The 19789-nt window shown below is 42.5% G+C and overlaps 1 protein-coding gene across 1 annotated transcript in view; it reads left to right on the forward strand.

The window, feature by feature from the left end:
• FBN1 (fibrillin 1) overlaps window positions 1–13242 on the forward strand; it is a 193114-nt gene extending 179872 nt beyond the window's left edge. Inside the window, 7 exon segments of the mRNA XM_070953865.1 lie at window positions 784–906; window positions 1780–1896; window positions 2448–2576; window positions 3462–3581; window positions 8457–8688; window positions 11007–11184; window positions 11698–13242. Coding sequence (XP_070809966.1) covers window positions 784–906; window positions 1780–1896; window positions 2448–2576; window positions 3462–3581; window positions 8457–8688; window positions 11007–11184; window positions 11698–12087 — 1289 coding nt within the window. The 3' untranslated portion in view covers window positions 12088–13242.
• Window positions 13243–19789: the final 6547 nt, after the last annotated feature.

Below are 19789 nucleotides of genomic sequence, written 5' to 3' on the forward strand. Positions count from 1 at the left end.
TGCTTAACAACTGATTCCCACAACACTGTCAAATAATTTACGAAGACTGTATTACTATTATTCTTCTCTTCCTTACTAGTATCTATCTCTTCCCACTTATTACTATAACCATGTTGCTTGTATCTTTCAATTTATATTGTTTTTATTTGTCTCCTAGTATGATTTGATAGCTTATTAGTAACCTTGACTATCACTAAGTGTTGTATCTTTTTATTCTTGATGAATGTATTTTATTCTCCTTATGTACACTGAGAGCATATCCACCAAAGACAAATTCCTTGTGTGTCCAATCACACTTGGCCAATAAAGAATTCTATTCTATTCTATTCTATTCTATTCTATTCTATTCTATTCTATTCCATTCCATTCCATTCCATTCCATTCCATTCCATTCCATTCCATTCCATTCCATTCCATTCCACTCCACTCCACTCCACTCCACTCCACTCCACTCCATTCCATTCCATTCCATTTTATTCTATTCTATTCTATTCTATTCTATTCTATTCTATTCTATTCTATTCTATTCTATTCTATTCTAAATGTAGGCACTCATTTCATTGAAGAACTGCAGTGATTCACTTAACAGCCCTGACAAAAAAAAGAAAGAAAAAGCTTGTAAAATTGGAGGCAACTAATTTCACAACCACCATACTTAGCAGTGGAAAGCCTGGTCCCAAATTGTGGTCGTACGTCGAGGACTACCTGTACCCATTATTATTAATTCCTCCCTTTTTTAAAATTCATCTCGGCGAACAATGTTGGTTTCTTCTTTGACTTCAGATCTGAACGAGTGCAACCTGTCTCCAAAGCCTTGCAATTTTATTTGCAAAAATACGGAGGGGAGCTATCAATGCTCGTGTCCGAAAGGATACATCTTGCAGGAAGATGGCAGAAGCTGCAAAGGTAAGAAAAAAAATGATTGATCTTTATATTTATATTTATAACCATCCACTCGTTTTCCTTCAGGCCCAGACTGAAAAGTATGCAAGTAGTATAAAAGGTAACGGTAAAGATTCCCCTTACATGTATGTGCTAGTCGTTCCCGATTCTAGGGGGCAGTGCTCATCTCCATGAGCCAAAGAGCCAGCGCTGTCGAAGATGTCTCCGTGGTCATGTGACTGGCATGACTCAATGTCAAAGGCGCACGGAACGCTGTTACCTTCCCACCAAAGGCAGCCCCTATTTTTCTACTTGCATTTTTTACCTGCTTTCGAACGGCCCTTTACTACGTTCTGTGGAAAGTCCAGAATGGTATCTTCGGCCCTTCTATTAAGGGTGAAATCTACTTACCTTCCCTACCAGTTCGGAAGTGCGCGCGCCATCATCACGTCCGATTTTTGACCCTCTGCGCATGTTAAAACCAGGAAATAATGACGTCTGGACAGATGGGCGGAGCCTAGTGCTGCCGCCGCTACCAGTTCACCAAACCACGCGCCGCTACTGGTTCGCTCAAGCTGGACAGAACCGGCAGGATTTCACCACTGCCCTTTATCTAGGCTTAGGTCTCTATGAATTGGGAGAGCAAAATGGACATTGCCAACAGATTCCTAGCCCATCGATATGCTTAGGAGGGTGTTGACTTTTTCGAATCCGCCCTATCTACGTTTGGGTTGCTGCTGCGTGTGCGCGCATGCACGCATGCAAGAGAGAGAGACTTGCAGTTTGGGCACTCGGTCTCTAAAAGGTTCGCCATCACTGGTATAGATAGTTGCGGTATGTTATCATGTTGTTTTATGAGGAGCAAAACCTGAACAAATGAATTTGCTGTCTTTTCAGATTTTGATGAATGTGCAACCAAGCAACACAACTGCCAGTTTCTTTGTGTCAACACTATTGGAGGCTTTACTTGTAAATGTCCTCCTGGCTTTACTCAACATCATTCAGCATGTATTGGTGAGTGACAAGAAATATCAACACAACTTTGTTCTCTTATTTTTCCCCACAACAACCACTCAGTGGAATGAGTTTGGCTGAGAGAGAAGGACTGGCCCAAAGTCACCCAGTTGGCTTTCATGCCTAAGGCGGGACTAGAACTCACCGCCTCCTGGTGATTGGCTCAAAATCCCCCAGCTGACTTTCATGCCTAAGGCAGGACTAGAACTCACTGCCTCCTGGTGATTGGCTCAAAATCCCCCAGCTGACTTTCATGCTTAAGGCGGTACTAGAACTCACCGCCTCCTGGTGATTGGCTCAAAATCCCCCAGCCAGCTTTCATGCTTAAGGTGGGACTAGAACTCACCGCCTCCTGGTGATTGGCTCAAAATCCCCCAGCTGACTTTCATGCCTAAGGCAGGACTAGAACTTATGGACGCCCACTTTCTAGCCTGATGCTTTAACCACTAGACCAAACTGTCCCTCCTCTTCCTTTTATTGTAGAAGCCTTGAACAGACACAAACACACAGTAAAGGAGAGATCGTCTAATATCCATATGTATTTCTTTTAGATAACAATGAATGTGCCACTGACGTCAATCTTTGTGGATCAAAGGGAGTTTGTCAAAATACTCCTGGAAGCTTTACGTGTGAATGTCAGCGGGGCTTTGCCCTGGACCAAACTGGTGCCGCCTGCGAAGGTACAACTCTTGAGAACTTACATGACCTTCTGCTTTTTTATCTTGTCCTGCGTGTTAATTAATATTGACAGCACTTAGACTTGTATACCGCTTTACAGTGCTCTACAGCCCTCTCTAAGCGGTTTACAGAGTCAGCCTCTTGCCCCCAACAATCTGGCTCCTCATTTTACTGACCTCGGAAGGATGGGAGGCTGAGTTAACCTTGAGCCTGGTGAGATTTGAACTGCCAAATTGCAGGCAGCCAGCAGTCAGCAGAAGTAGCCTGTAGTACTGCACTCTAACCACAGCGCCACCGGGGCTCAGTGGCTTCGAGGAAGGATGGATGGATGGATAGATAGATAGATAGATAGATAGATAGATAGATAGATAGATAGATAGATAGATAGATAGATAGACAGACAGACGATGATAGATAGATAGATAGATAGATAGATAGATAGATAGATAGATAGATAGATAGATAGATAGATAGATAGAGCAATAGCACTTAGACGTATATACCGCTTTACAGTGCTTTACAGGCCTCTCTAAGTGGTTTACAGAGTCAGCCTATTGTCCCCAACAATCTGGGTCCTCATTTTACCCACCTCAGAAGGATGGAAGGCTGAGTTAATCTTGAGCCTGGTGAGATTCGAACTGCCAAATTGCAGGCAGCTGGCAGTCAGCAGAAGTAGCCTGCAGTACTGCACTCTAACCACTGTGCCATCATGGCTCATTAATGCATTTAAATGCACCATGGCTTAATTAATGCATTTCAAGTCAACTGGTAATTATATCTATGTGGGCGTTCCATTAGAATCTTGAATGACGGGACCGGTTTTTTTCCCCCCTCCCGCAAAGTAATCCAAAATATTTCCATCTATGCTTTTGTTGTTGTTGTTGCAGATGTCGACGAGTGCGATGGAAATCACCGATGCCAGCATGGTTGCCAGAATATAATTGGAGGATACAGGTGTAGCTGCCCACAAGGGTACCTCCAACATTATCAGTGGAACCAATGTGTTGGCAAGTCTCGTTTTTAATGTCTGAGCACGCAAGTCCCTTTCTCAAGCTGGCAATTAAATTTTGGCTGGGTTGATTGTTGCTTAGTTGATTCGAAGTAATTTCCTGTGCAGTTTTGGGAAACACATGAATTTGTCGAAGAAGCCCTTTGGCCTAGCTGGAACAGTAACGGGCAAAGTCAGTTAGAAAAATCTCAGAAAAACATTGGTTTTCCCCAGGGGTGAGCTTCAAAAATTTTAGCAAGGGGTTCTCTGCCCGGTTGCTGGGTGGGTGTGGCCAGGATGGGTGTGGCCTAGTCGGCCTCCGGCACCATGTTGTGGGGGGGTGTTTTTTTCCTCCCCTGGCTCTGGAGGCTTTTCTTGAGCTTCCGGGAGGGTGAAAACGGCCTCCCCAGGCTCCGGAGGCCCTCTGGAGGCCAGAAATGGGCATTTCCAGCCTTCCCAAACTTCTGGTAGGCCTGTTTTTCACCCTCCCTGAGCCTCTGCACGTGCCCTGCATTTACCTGCATCCAAAACGGGCCGTGTGGGGACTCCTGGGAGGGGTGGGGTGGGGTGGGTGGGACCAGCCAGGAGTGGGATTTGGGGGGTTCTCCAAATTGCACAGAATCTTACCTAGAGGTTTTTCCGAACACCTGTGAACCACCAGCAGCCCACACCTGGTTTCCCCGTAGTAATGACCTGTAGGACTTTAAAGGTGCCAACCAGCACTTCTGTTTCTGGTCCAGAATGTAGTGCTGATTGGAGTTTCTGACATTAGCAAATAAGAGCGCTAATTAGAGAAAATTGCTTTCTTTAATTCACTTTTGGTAGACCCAAAAGTAATTCTCCCGAGGTGCTTTCAGAGACATGCAAAATGACTTGAACGTTATTCCTGCGATACAGCAAGAATATTCTTAAAAAAACCAATTTTAATTAGGAAACTCATTTTCGGGGTTATTTCCAGCATTGCACCTAACTTAGTTGGTTAATTGGAACAGCCGGAGATATATACGGTGACTCAAAATGTAACAATTGACCATCATTTGGCTTGGTTTGCTTTTTTTTTAAAAAAATGTCTTTTTATTTTTATTGTGGCCCACCTCTATCTAAGGGAGGTTTCTGGTTTTAATTAGGGTTAAGAAAACTTGCTCTCTCTTGTACATGGTTGCCCGTTGGGCACGTGGACTTTTCAGTACAAAAAAAAAGAATTGGAAAGTTACTCAAGCATACTGGTTTTTTTCTTAAATGAAAGATTGAACACATACAGTTTAAATTAAATATTCAATTGGCCCCTTTCAGGTTTTGCTGAGTTTCACCATTACAGGTAATCCTCGACTTACGGCCATAATTGAGCCCCACACTTTTTTTTTTTTTTTTTAATTTGATTTATATGCCGCCCTTCTCCGGAGACTCAGGGCGGCTTACAATGCTTTAAGCAATAGCCTTCATTCTTTTGTATATTTTATACAAAGTCAGCTTATTGCCCCCACAAACTGGGTCCTCATTTCACCTACCTTAGAAAGGATGGAAGGCTGAGTCAACCTTGAGCCTTGGAGAGATTCGAACCAGCAGAAATTGCAGGCAGCTGTGTTAATAACAGGGTGCACTAAACCCTTGTACTATCAAGGCTCTTTTGTTGCTAAGTGAAACATTTGCTAAGTGAATTTTGCCCACATTTTGTGCCACAGTTGTTAAGTGAATCGCTGCAAGTTAAGTTAGTAACAGAGTGGTTAAGTGGATCTTGTTTCCCGCTTGATTTTGCTTTTAAGAAGGTTGCAAAAGGTTGCATGACCAACCGGCAGCGGTGGGTTGCTGCCGGTTCGGACCAGTTTTGGCGAACCGGTAGTTCCAATGATCAGCTGGCCCCGCCCTATCCTGCCCTATATTTCCTTCTTTCTGGCTCAGCTGATTCATGGGGCAGAGCTGATTTCCACGTCTCCACTGTTCTACTTACCAAGGCTGCCTTAGAAAGTAAGCAGCTGAGCTTCAAGTTGCTGCATTTTGAATGCTGCACGCAAGCACGTTAGGCACGCATGCGTGTGAAGTCTGCGTGCACGTGCAAATTACATACTTGCAGAACTGGTTGTTAAACCAATTTGCAGCCCACCATTGCACATGACCCCGGGACACTGCAGCTGTCATAAATATGAGTCAGTAGCCAAACATCTGAATTTGGATTACGTGTCCATGGGGATAATACTGTAACGGTCGTAAGTGCAAACTCCCTTTTTTTCAGTGCTGTTGTAACTTTAACGGTCACTAAACGAACTGATGTAAGTCGAGGATTCCCTGTAATTGGAACACCATCATTGTTCTGGTTTTGCAAACGAAAACACCTGGTGGTGTTTGCAAAAAAACCTGTGCAGTCTGGTTGACATTGGCAGAGCTCAAAAAAATTAAGCAGGGCTGGTAGGAAAACTACAATATCAGGCAATCGCAGAACTGTAGACTAAACTATGAAGCTGAAAAAGCTTTTTGGAAGAACATGGTGTGTGTGTGGTGTGTATGGAAAACTGAACTTTTTCTTCGGTGCCATTTTATATACTTTTTTAAAAACTCTCCCTTTTTTCCCCCAGTATTATCTCATTTGTGCCTTGGCGCACAATTTCTTCTCCTCTCAACAAGCATCATGTGCTAAACTCAAATACAAGTTGCATTAAATAGAGAGGAGAGAAAAATGAATCCAGCTGTTTTTCTTGCTGCTTCAAGTCTGACCTAGAATTGGTTCTATTTTAGAGCCATAAATGAGCTAATCAATTCCCAGATCAAATTTCCATTCTGTCACAAGTTCATTAATTAGCCCTAGGCAGGGCAATCATCTCTCTCCCTCTGTTTTCCATCCATAATTTTTGGATAATACTTTTATTCTTTTAAAATCCCTTTTTATTTAGTTACCATGTTTCCCCGAAAATAAGACCCTGTCTTATATTTTTTTTGAACCCTGAAATAAGCGCTTGGCCTTATTGCCATGTGCTCAAAAGCCCGATTGAGCTTATTTTCAGGGGATGTCTTATTTTGGGCAAAACAGGGTATTATCTTTATCCATTTGCCAGATCTCATGATGTAGATCAGGGGTGTCAAACTCGCGGCCATGGGGCGTATGCTTCACACGTTGGCCACACCCATGCCCAGTTTAGCGAAGGGAAAAAATATCATGATACATTATGTGACAACGATGTGACGACGTGATTTTGACACCTCTGATGTAGATTGACAGAAGAAAACAGGTAAAGTAAGGAGATTTTTTTAACAGAGCATAACAGAACGGTAAAGTAACCCTATTAAATGTAACATACACACAATTGTTAAAGACAAGTAAGCAAATGACCCAAAGTTTATGAATCAAATTCATAAGCAACCTCATGTCATTTCTTTTTTAATTGTTCCCTTTGAAAGTCGCAAACTAGCTTGGGTAGTGTAACAATTGGGGGGGGAAATATAGTTTATGTCACAAAATAAATCAGGTTATATGAAATAATTCAAGTGGCCTGTTTTAGTTCACAGTCCGGTAGAATTGCTTCCTGTGTAAAATACTAGAGCCACTGAATTATATTTCACATAAAGGTTTTAAAGGATAAATCTTGTTTAGTTCAAAGGAAGAACTTGCAGACGCTTTAACGTAAGTGAGTTTCTGAAATAAATCATTTTATATAGTTTCCCCAAGTTTCCTCAAACTCAGCACTATCAGTTATGTGACTTAAGGTTGACGAATTTTCCAGACAATAATGCCATTTCTGAGAATTTTCGGAGCTGAAGTCTACACATCTGGAAGATATATGAGTAACAATGAATCCAGTATTATATGCATTATTCTATAAATTATTGGCTGTATTCATTTAAGACAAGTTTTTAATTAGCCCTTATTAGATAAACAATGAACATAATTTGTACAAATCCTTGTAAAAATTAGCTGTTCATTTATCTTGATTTAACTATATGTGACTGTTTAACTAGGTGTTGAAAATGAAAGGCGTTCAGTAATTTTGGCATTAGCGCAAATATTTTGCGCACCCCATGAATTGGATGAGAATCAAAATGACAAACCATAACCCAGGCATAAGGAATAATAATTATTTAGTTACAGGGCCAGCTTGATATAGTAGTTAAGGCACCAGGCTAGAAACGGAGACTGTGAGTTCTAGTCCTGTCTTAGGCGCAAAGTAAACTGGGTGACCTTGCGCCAGTCACTGTCTCTCAGCCCTAGGAAGAAGGCAACAACAAATCACTTCCAAAATGTTCCCAAGAAAACTGCATGGTTCAGGCCTGCACAGTGATTTGAAGACATAAAAAGGAGAGGAGAGGAAGGAGAGGAGAGGAGAGGAAGGAGAGGGGAGGGAGAAGGAGAAGGAGAGAGAGGAGAGGGGAGGGGAGAAGAGAGAGGAGAGAAGAGGAGAGTATAGGGGAGGGGAGAAGAGGATGGGAAGGAGAGGAGAGGGAAGAAGGAGAGGAGAGGAAGAAGAGGAGAGGGGAGGAAGAAGGAGAGAGGGGAAGAGGAGAGAGAGGGGAGGAGAGGAGAGAATAGGGGAGGGGAGAGGAGAAGAGGATGGGAAGGAGGCGAGGAGAGGGAAGAAGGAGAGGAGAGGAAGAAGAGGAGAGGGAAGGAAGGAGAGAGAGGAGAGGGAAGGAAGAAGGAGGAGAGGGGAGGAGAGGATAGGGGAGGGGAGAAGAGAGGAGAAGAGGATGGGAAGGAGGAGAGGAGAGGGAAGAAGGAGAGGAGACGAAGAAGGAGAGAGAGGGGAGGGGAGGAGAGGAGAGTCCCATCTCGGTCATGGATAGACAGGATCCTTGCCTCTGAATCTACTTGTGTGCAGGATATTTATGAGATAAACGGGATAGCTGCGACTAAATTTCTCAAGGGATGATTAGAATGACGATCAAAGCTTCTTCGCTTCTCTTCCAGATGAAAACGAATGCCTCAGTTCTCATATCTGCGGTGGAGCATCTTGCCACAACACGCTGGGAAGCTACAAATGCATGTGCCCCACGGGATATAATTTTGAACAGTTCAGTGGGCAATGCCAAGATGTGAACGAGTGCGGCTCCTCTCAAGCTCCGTGCAGCTACGGTTGCTCCAACACGGAAGGTGGTTATGTCTGCGGCTGCCCACCGGGATATTTCCGAATAGGACAAGGGTGAGAACATTCTTTTGGATCTACAGCAAAAAAAAAACCCAAAACCCTCCCTTTAGATTAATACAGACCAACCAGAGGTGGGCTTCAAAAAATTTAGCAAGGGGTTCTTTGCCTGGTTGCTGGGTGGGCATGGCCATGGTGGGCGTGGCCTAGTCAGCCTCCTGCAGCATGGGGGCGGGTGTTTTTGTCCTCCCCGGGCTCCGGAGGCTTTTCTCAAGCCTCCAGGAGGGCGAAAACGGCCTCCCCAAGCTCCGGAGGCCCTCTGGAGGCCCTCTGGAGGCCAGAAACGGGCCCATTTCCAGCCTTCCCGAACTTCCAGTAGGCCTGTTTTTCACTCTCCCTGAGCCTCCGTGCGCCCCCTGCACTTACCTGCATCCAAAACAGCCCGCGTGGGGATACCTGGGAGGGGTGGGCCGGGGTGGGCGGGGCCAGCCAGGAGTGAGATTTGAAGGTTCTCTGAACTGTACAGAATGTTAGCTAGAGGTTCTCCCGAACCCCTGCGAACCCCCTGAGATCAACCTATATAGGGGGAAATGGAAGAGAAGGCACAATATAAACTCAATTTCTTGAACAAAAGTTGCATTGACAATAGGAGACGTAAAAAATGGATATACTGTAGTTTGGTCCATTCCTTCATGTGCCTTTGATCCTTAGTCTTCTATCAGTTTTTTTAAAAAAATTTGATTTATATGCCACCCTTCTCTGGAGACTCAGGGCGGTTTACAATGCGTTAAGCAATAGCCTTCATCCTTTTGTATATTTATACAAAGTCAGCTTATTGCCCCCACAACTGGGTGCCCCCACAATTTACCTACCTTAGAAAGAATGGAAGGCTGAGTCAACCTTGAGCCTGGCGAGATTTGAACCTGCAGTAATTGCAGGCAGCTGGTCTTAATAACAGGGTGCTTTAGACCACTGTACTACCAAGGCTCTACCAAGTTGATGATACAGTCCCCATGAATTAAAAAAAATAAATTCAAGTTCAGAAATAAAATGGCTTTCTCATAGACCAAGTTTCTATTAAATGGTTAAAGATGCCCAAGTACAAAATATATAGGCATTGTACCTTTTTTTTTAGTGTAGCATATAACATGCAATAAGCGTGTATCGCATGCTGAAACAATAGAAATATTCTTTTAATTCCTCCAGCATGTAACCTAAGTATTCTCACTGCCTTTTTTTACAGCAGTAATTTCAGAAGCTATGCAATGTGTGATAAGCAATTGTTGGGAAAAATCTATTGGTTTTCTTCAAATATGAAATTTGACCAAAATGTTAAAAAAATATTTATTACTTGTTTGGGTTTTTTTTAATGGATATTATTTTCTTTCAATTTTCAAGGGAATTTATAACAATAAGATCCAATTATGGGCCAGTATAAACATGATAAAGAAAAAGAATAATTATCAGAGATTTCCTGGTAAAACCTTAACACCACATGTTGTAACTTCAAAACACTTCATAGAAAAATAAAATTGCACTTCAAATCGTTGCTTAGAATAAATTGACGCACCTTCTGTGACATCAAAAAGAGCTCATGAATATCAGTTCAAAATGCCAAATATTGTCTTGACTAAACTGTCTCTGAGCTTGGTTGTTTTTCTTACAGACATTTCATTACCCAAAACTAGGTAATGTCATCTAATCATCTAGCACTGATGATGTTAAGGATATTGTTGTGTTACCAACCAGCAGAGTGTAGGACACAGAGAAACGTTGCTGAGAGCAATGAATAAAAGATGTGCAAACTGGTTTATCAAAAGTTTACTTATAGTGAAAAAACAATCTCATAGTCTTTAAATCAATCCAAGTCTTTGCCAGTTAAATCAGTCCAGTGATACAAAAACTCTTCTTACCACACAAACAGTAGTTGGTTAGAATAACAAACTCACTCTGGTTCACAAACCACGATGGTAGCAGATCCATCCAACGATGATAGCACAATGATAGCAACTCCACACACAATGGTAGCATATCATCAATTGAATACTTTACAGTACCTTTCTTAAATACGTTTACAACCAGTGATTATCTAATTACAGCATGACTCAGCATTACAATGAATCAGCAGTAAAACTTTAAAGTCACACAATACATATTCATATTAAAGTCACAGAACACATATATTGCCTCGACAACTTGTTAGACTCAAACCATATCCTAACAGATGATGTTACCTAGTTGGGTAATAAAATGCCTGCAAGAAAAACAGTCAAGCTCAGAGAATACCAAGGATCCCTCATTTCAACCGGGAGCGACACTTATTCTTCTTTAATGCCTGTCTGATGTCTGTTCTTTCTTTCTTTTAAATTCTGTAGGCACTGCGTGGCTGGAATGGGGCTAGGGAAAGGTCAGAACCATGAATTACCCCTCAGCGGTGAAGTAGATGATAGCTCTCTTTCTCCAGAAGCCTGCTATGATTGCAAAATCAATGGCTATCCGAAAAGGGGAAGGAAACGGCGAGGCCTAAATGAAACCAATGCCTTGGATACAGAGGTGAATCGCAACTTTATCCTTTATCACCTGGTGCAATAAGGGGTGGACTTCAAAAATTTTAGCAAGGGGTTCTCTACCCGCTTGCTGGGTGGGCGTGGCCATGGTAGGCATGGCCTAGTCAGCCTCCTGCACCATGACGGCGGGTGGTGGTGTTTTTGCCTTCCGCAGGCTCTGAAGGCTTTCCTGAGGCCTCCGGGAGGACAAAAATGGCCTCCCCAGGCTCTGAAGGCCCTCTGGAGGCTGGAAACAGGCCCGTTTCCTGAATTTCCAGTAGGGTCATTTTTCGCCCTCCCCGAGCCTCCGCGTGTGCCCTTCTCTTAACCTGCATCCAAAACAGGCCGTGTGGGGACTCCTGGGAGGGGTGGGGTGGGCGAGTCCAGGAATGAGATTTGGGGGTTCTCCGAACTTCACAGAAACTTAGCTAGAGGTTCTCCCAAACTCCTGCGAACCCTCAGCAGCCCACTCCTGGGTGTAACAAATCTAAAACACCTTGTTCTTTTTTTTTTTTTACAGGGTCATCTGGGGACCGATGCAACTGTCAACCTGGCCAGCTGGGACCTTGAAAAACCAGCCGTCTTATCTTACAACATCTCCGGCCTTAACAACAAGGATCACCTCTTGGAACTGATCCCCGCTCTCACCACCCTGACCAACCACAACCGATATTTAATAGACCACGGGAACGAAAACGGGTTCTTCCGGATAAATCAGAAAGAAGGGGTCAGCTTCCTTCATTTAGCTAAAAAGAAACCAGCGCCTGGAATATATTCATTGCACATCAGCAGCATCCCGCTCTACAAAAGGAAGGAGCTCCTTCAATTGGAAGACAAGCACGACCAAGACTACCTCAGTGGGGAGCTAGGAGATAGCCTGAGAATGAGCATTGAAATTGTGCTTCATTAATTCACCAACCAGAGACCAAAAATTATGAAAGCCAAAGATAGCTGGGGTGAGACTTGAATGTTTTATTCCTCGGTTAAGTTTCTCCATATCGCAGGAACAAGCTGTCATGTATTTCCCTTGGACACGTGAGCGCTATTCCAGTTTGACGTAAGTAAAGGTACAGGAAGAAAACCGTAGCTCACAACCATCACTTTTTTTCTCAGGCTTCTTGTAAGTGTAGCTACTTTTTGAGATACTGAATCTTGAATTTCGGGACTGCTGTTGGAAGCTGGTCACAGATGTCAAGCCAACGGCTGATCAGCACACAGGTGCCAAGAGTTGCAAGACCACAAGTCCGTCAATAGATTCTTCTTCTTCTTTTCTTTTTCCTTTTCCTTTTTTTTTTCCTTTTAAATCTTAAGATCTGCTTTTCCAGCTACATCTTACTAGGTCAGCCATTTCTGTAATCGATTTGGTGCTAGAAAACAATGTCCAACCTAGATTTTTATAAATGCACTGTAATATATACACCATTTAGAAGCCAAAGAAATTGCCATTACTCAGTCCATCGATCAACCCCAATTTAGCTCAGTAGTTTATCTCAGTTTATATCTATAATACAGTACATGTAAATTAAGGTGTGTGTATACTGTAACCATGCTATTCTTATCCATGAAGCATTTGTAAACTAGATTAATAATGCCCTTCACGCAAGGGGTTTATAATGGTGCTTATAAGACCAACTACTTAACTGTATACACAAACTTGGTGATGAAATTTCTGTGACAATCCAAATGCACTGAGGTCAGTGAGGACCATTCACAAGTAATCCGGAGTCACTTCAGTGCCATTCCAGTTATGTCGTGACATAATGTAACACATATCCAATCATACCTATCTTGATTCATATCGACAAGGGTTCACTGTCAAAAAGTCACAATAAAAACCATTCTTCTTTTTTTAGTTCATTCCGTGGATTTCATATTCTTGCTAAACTTGCACCAGTCCAGGCAGAGTATTTTTTTATACAGGTATGTTCAGAAAAAAAAATAAAAATATTATCTATACTGGGAGAAGACTGGGACATTATGATCTATAGCCTACATTTGACTCCTGTGCATTTCTCTGTAGTCACGATCTCCTACTTTTTACAAATCTTGAATAGTCACTTTTATACTTAACATTGAAAAATAATTATTAATAAAAGAGCTACAAAACCCACCCGGTGACAATTCACAGTTTTTAGTTTGATTGTGGGGTGAGATTGATTGAGAAAGAAAAGAACTTGGAGATTCAATCATGGAGATACGTCTATAACTGTGCGTAGGATGGAGTTTCTTGTATAGAGGGAGAAAACAGAAACGGTTGGAACTAAAATACAGCCAATTAAAATCAACTGCTAATTAAAATTAATTGGAAAATAATATGATGCATTCTCATTATAAGATGCAACCCAACTTTTTTGAAGTTTTTGTTAATGTTTTTGTCCAAAGCAACACCTTAAGAACTACCATCATAGCATTCCAATGTATGGTCAAATTATAAGGCCACACTTGGAATACAGTTGTGGTCACCACAATATAAAAAAGATGTGGAGACTCTAGAAAGAGTGCAGAGAAGAGCAACCAAGATGATTAGGGGACTGGAGGCTAAAACATGTGAAGAACGGTTGCCGGAACTGGGTATGTCTAGTTTAATGAAAAGAAGGACCAGGGGTGACATGATAGCAGTGTTCCAATATCTCAGGGACTGCCACAAAGAAGAGGGAGTCAAGCTATTCTCCAAAGCACCTGAGGGCAGGACAAGAAAAAATGGGTGGAAACTAACCAAGGAGAGAAGCAACTTAGAACTGAAGAGAAATTTCCAGACAGTCAGAACAATTAATCAATGAAACAACTTGCCTCCAGAAGTTGTGAATTCTCCAACACTGGAAGTTTTTAAGAAGAGATTGGATAACCATTTGTCTGAAGTGGTATATGGCCGTGATGGCGAACCTATGGCACGCATGCCACAGGTGGCACGTGGAGCCATACGGGTGGGCACGCGAGCTCAGCTCCGGCGCACATGTGCACACTGGCCAGCTGATTTTCAGACCTTCTGGGCCCACCAGAAGTCGGGAAACAGGCTGTTTCTGGCCTCTGGAGGGCCTCCGGGGGGGGGGAGGCCATTTTTGCCCTCCCCAGGCTCCTAGAAAGGCTCTGACGCCTGGGGAGGGTGAAAAACAGGCCTACCAGGCCCACCGTGCCATCGCATGCCAAAAACGGTGGGAGTGCAGGGGGGGGTCACGTGTACATGCGCGGGGCGGGGGGCATAGAATTATGGGTGTGGGCATGCCCGCACTCCCCCCGCTTTTGGCACGCAATGGCAAAAAGGTTAGCCATCACTGGTATAGGGTGTCCTGCCTAAGCAGAGGGTTGGACTAGAAGACCTCCAAGGTCCCTTCCAACTGTGTTATTCTATTCTATTCTATTCTAAAACATAATACCGGTAGGATATGTCCAACCACATAAAATGTCAGCTGTTGTATTTCTGTTGTTTATGAAATTAGCTAATTCTATCCTGCTTTCAATAATCCTTCCTGGAAGTGGTGGGGGAGTAGTGGCTCTTGCTTCTCCATCATCTTAAGAATAATTATTTTGATGCAGTGTGCATGTTGCTTACCAGTTCCTTCCTTCTGACCTAAGGGACTCGAATCATAGCAGCCTACAAACATATATCAAGTATATGTGTATGTTGTCTGACAGTGCCAAACATTTCTTGAACCGACCTTCATTTAGAAAACTTGCTGCCTACTCTTAACAATTGATTAATACCTTGAAAACTAGAAGAGCTGTATTTGGAATTGTTCACGCAATTCTGGAGCAGGATACAAAAATCACAAAAAGTTGGCTTAAAACTACATTGCGTTTATGAACGACATGGACTTCGAAAGTCCTCTCTGAATTGGAAGATGACTGTTTCCTTCTAAATAACCAAGTACAGCTATTATTGAATAGAGTTATTTACATATTTCAGCCCAAATCTGGTAAATAAAAAAAGGGATTGATCTGTATGAAGGATGAGTACATTTATTCCTATCTCATATTGCTAGCTTCGTCTTTTACAATGCAAATGTTATATCCCTGAAATTTCCCCCCTCCTCTCTTTGTAATGGATTTTCCCCCCCTAAATTAGTATCTTTGGTATCTTTTGAAGCAAAATGCAGCTACTCTTAACATGAAGATTTGAATTGATCCGTAATGAAAATTTCATATATCCCAAACAAAAACAGGTGAATTTTGGCAAGCTCCTATTAAAAAAAAAAATGGGGAAAACTCTGGTCTAGACATAACGTTTATATTGGAAGGCTGCCCAGACTTATTTAATGGTATGACGAAGGTAAAATGATCTGTATAATATTAATGAATTCCCAGATGTGGGGCTTTAGAAACTCCCAAGAATCATATGCAGACATTCAGAATTTATAAATATGAAAATTCCTTGCGTGCTTGCTTTCTCTTTCAGCCCCTATTCCACCTTGAACAGCGAAAGTCTGAACGGAAAAGTGCTAATTGTATTTGATTCTGGACAGGCGTGCATAACCTGGTTAGCTTTTTCTAGAGATGCCTTTTTTTAGAAGGATCCTGGTTAGTATAGAAAAATTTCATTGTGTCTATGTGTGAAGGACGCAGTGGTTCAGTGGCTAAGACGCTGAGCTTGTCGATCGAAAGGTCGGCAGTTCAGCGGTTTGAATCCCTAGTGCCGCGTAACGGGGTGAGCTCCCGTTCCTTGTCCCAGCTTCTGCCAACCTAGCAGTTTGAAAGCAGGTAAAAAATGCAAGTAGAAAAATAGGGACCACCTTTGGTGGGAAGGTAACAGCGTTCCGTGCGCCTTTGGCATTGAGTCATGCCGGCCACATGACCACAGGGATGTCTTCGGACAGCGCTGGCTCTTCGGCTTTGAAACGGAGATGAGCACCGCCCCCTAGAGTCGGGAACGACTAGCACATATGTGCGAGGGGAACCTTTACCTATGTGTGAGAGAAAACTAGAACAGGCCCTTTCAATATAACTGAAATTTTCCGTTCCAAAGCCAATCATTTATTTTAGCTTTCAGTTCTCTGCACGCCAGCTCTGAAAAGTTCCCCCCCACAAAATATTATATAAATCACAACTTGGCTTTAATGCATGCAATCTCTTGCATGACTCATTCTGACTAGTCTAGGGAGAGAAAGAAACCATTGCTCGACTACACCGGTGATGGGATATTATAAAATTAATACTCTGTTCCGGGGCTTATGTTACTCAGACATAGGCATAGCTGAATGCAGTTGGACGTTTCTTCCAGTGAACATGAATAAGTGTTTAGCTTCGGTTATTTAACTGGACTAGGAAGCTGAATCAGGATGATAAACACCTTGAGAAATGTCATTTCAAACGCATTGCCTGTTAAAAATCCTTGCAAAAGCTGTGTTCCGCCTACGCACTTATTGTACTGTGCGCTATTTAAAATACTACAGCTGACAATCTAGTATTAAATCAGCTTGAAACTTAAATTAGTTTGCTGTGAGCTATAGGACAGGAAAAGTATTTTCGTCTCTGATAAAATAGATATAGGTAGGTGGTCCTTGCAACGCTTCCTTTAGTGACCGTTCAAAGTTACAAAGGCAGTGGGAAAAAGGGAGTTATGACCGTTTTTCCACACTTATGACCGTTGCAGGATTCCCATGGTCACGTGATCAAAATTCAGACGCTTTTAGCGACGGACTCACATTTATGATGATTCCAGTGTCCCGGAGTCATGTGATCCGCTTTTGCGGCCTTCTGACGAGCAAAGTCAATGGGGAAACAAGATTCATTTAACAACTGTGACTAACTTAACAACCGCGGCGGTTCACTTAACAAAGTGTGGCAAGAAAAGCTGCAAAATGAGGCAAAACTCACTTAATGAATGTCTTACTGAGCCACGGAAATTTCGGGCTCCTTTGAGGTTGTAAGTTGAGGACTTACCTGTATGGTGGATGACCAGAAAGCATGAATGACAATGGACACAGAGACATCTGGCTGCCTTTGTGCAAAGTGTTATTTCATTCTATGCAAATAGGTTGCATAGAATGCAATATGCAAGAGGACAATTAACCAGCGGAACAGCTTGCCTCCAGAAATCGTGGGTGCTCCATCACTTGAGGTTTTTAAGAAGAGAATGGACAATCACTTATCTGAAATGGTATAGGTTCTCCTGCTTGAACAGGGAGCTGGACTAGAAGATCTTCAAGGTCTCTTCCTCTTCTCTTCTCTTCTCTTCTCTTCTCTTCTCTTCTCTTCTCTTCTCTTCTCTTCTCTTCTCTTCCTCTACCTCTACCACTACCACTACCACTACCACTACCACTACCACTACCACTCTACTCTACTCTACTCTACCTATTCTACTCTACTGTATTGTTGTTTCACTCTGCTCTGCTCTGCTCTGCTCTACTCTACCTCTCTTCTCTCTCTTCTCTTCTCTTCTCTTCTCTTCTCTTCTCTTCTCTTCTCTTCTCTTCTCTTCTCTTCTCTTCTCTTCTCTTCCTCTCTACTCTACTCTACTCTACTCTACCTATTCTACTCTACTCTATTGTTGTTTCACTCTGCTCTGCTCTGCTCTACTCTACTCTACCTCTCTTCTCTCTCTTCTCTTCTCTTCTCTTCTCTTCTCTTCTCTTCTCTTCTCTTCTCTTCTCTTCTCTTCTCTTCTCTTCTCTTCTCTTCCTCTCCTCTCCACTCTACTCTACTCTACCTCTCTACTCTACTCTACTCTACTCTACTCTACTCTACTCTACTCTACTCTACTCTACTCTACTCTACTCTACTGTTGTTTTACTCTATTCTACATAAATAGGTACAATGTTTTTTTTAAAAAATTGCTGGATTCACAATTGTAAACTGTGAATGCAAACTGTAAAAAGGATGCAAATCATTTCCGTACAAACTCTGTGTTTTTCCTGGCCTGGTATGCCAGTTTGTAATAAAAGAAGCCCGTTTAACATACATAGTGCAAAGTTTAAGAAAACAGTCTGTGCAAAGGTGAAATCGGTAGCTGCCAGAAAATAAATCTTTTTTTTTTCCCCTGGAGATGCAAAAATAGTTCAGCAAGTATAGAACCCTATACAGCTTTCAGAGTTAAGGAAGCTTATGACCTAGTTAAACGTATAATAAGAGGTACTCTAAAGCCCGGCTATAATGAATATTTAGCATTTTTTTCTTTTTTCTTTTTTCTTTTAAAAAAAGAGACCCTGGCTTTCAAAGGTTCTTTTTCAGGGAAGAAAAACAATTTCTATAAATAATCATATTTTCATCTCCATAGCGGTAGTACTTGGTTCGTATGGCATATGCTATTTTTCACCTCTTCATATGTGTGTGTGTGTGTGTGTATTATACTTTGCAAAAGGTTTCAGAGCAGTATACCATATTCTCTGTCCTTAATTTCTGTTCCCTAGAATTCTACCTTGTGGTGCAGTGGTGAAATCCAATTTTTTATACTACCGGTTCTGTGCGCGTGGCTTGGCGGGCCTGGTTTGGTTGGGCTTGGTGGGCGTGGGAGGGGAAGGATACTGCAAAATCTCCACTCCCTCCCCACTCATTTTTGCCTTCCCCAGGCTCCGGAGGCTTTCCTCGAGCCTCCGGGAGGATGAAAATGGCCTCCCCAGGCTCCAGAGGCCTTCTGGAAGCTGGAAATGGGCCCGTTTCCAGCCTTCCCAAACTTTCGGTAGGCCAATTTTTCGCCAACTCCCAGCAGCCCATCCCTGATTCTTGGGGTAAAGAAACTTTAGTAAAGTTCAGGGATTAGTTTTTATCCTGTACCACCATTAGAAGCTGATGGTCATTTCTTGTTCTTCAGGGGAAGGGTTATGTTTCGTTGGTAGAAGGTGGGGTGGTAATTCTAATCCCCTCTTGGAGAGCTATGAATGAGTTGACTACCCTTCTCATAAGCATGGGAACGATGCTTGCCTAGGATCAGTTCACCACGGGAAATGGGGCTATCGCATTCCGTTTTTTAAATAAATATACAAGCTGGCCAAATTTCTTATAACCCAACTCTTGATAAGGATCCTGGCTTTGTTCAACGTGATAAGGAACTCCCCAGTTGTTTTATCTCTCTCTCTCTCTCTCTCTCTCTCTCTCTCTCTCTCTCTCTCTCTCTCTCTCTCTCTCTCTGTCTCTCTCTCCATCCATCTATCTATCTATCTTATCAAATGTATATATGATTTTACTATAAATTAATGCAGCTTGAATGAATGACCCAGACAAATAATTCATTCCCACTGCAATCTCTTTGCTTAGCAAGTTTCTTATTTCTGTTAATGGAGACCATATGTTCCACAGCAAACAATAAGTCTAGATATTACTCATTTGTAAACTTTGTAATGAAAGTGATGGGAAGAAGGGTTGGGGTTTTTTTTTTTTCTTTTCTTCATTTTTGGTACGTTGACAGCTCTAAATTATTAGGGTGGGAAGTCAATGTCAATGGAACATAAAAGTTCTTGGTGCGAGGCTCGCATTTGCTCATGCTTTTCAAATCCGCTGTGGCTTATTAGCTCATGGGAAGGATGACAAGAGGGGGGGGGTAAAGAAAAATGAGAATAAATCCAGGATCAACAGTGAGCTTCTATGGCAACAGAAAATTGGACTAGGTGGGTGAGAAGAGGCAATATCACATGAGATATTATGTACAAAGGGTGTATATGTATGTTGGGGGAGCCATAGCA

Source organism: Pituophis catenifer, unplaced genomic scaffold (assembly GCF_029215685.1).
Source record: "Pituophis catenifer annectens isolate HBS135680 unplaced genomic scaffold, rPitCat1.0.hap2 SCAF_14, whole genome shotgun sequence".
NCBI classification, from domain to species: domain Eukaryota; kingdom Metazoa; phylum Chordata; class Lepidosauria; order Squamata; family Colubridae; genus Pituophis; species Pituophis catenifer.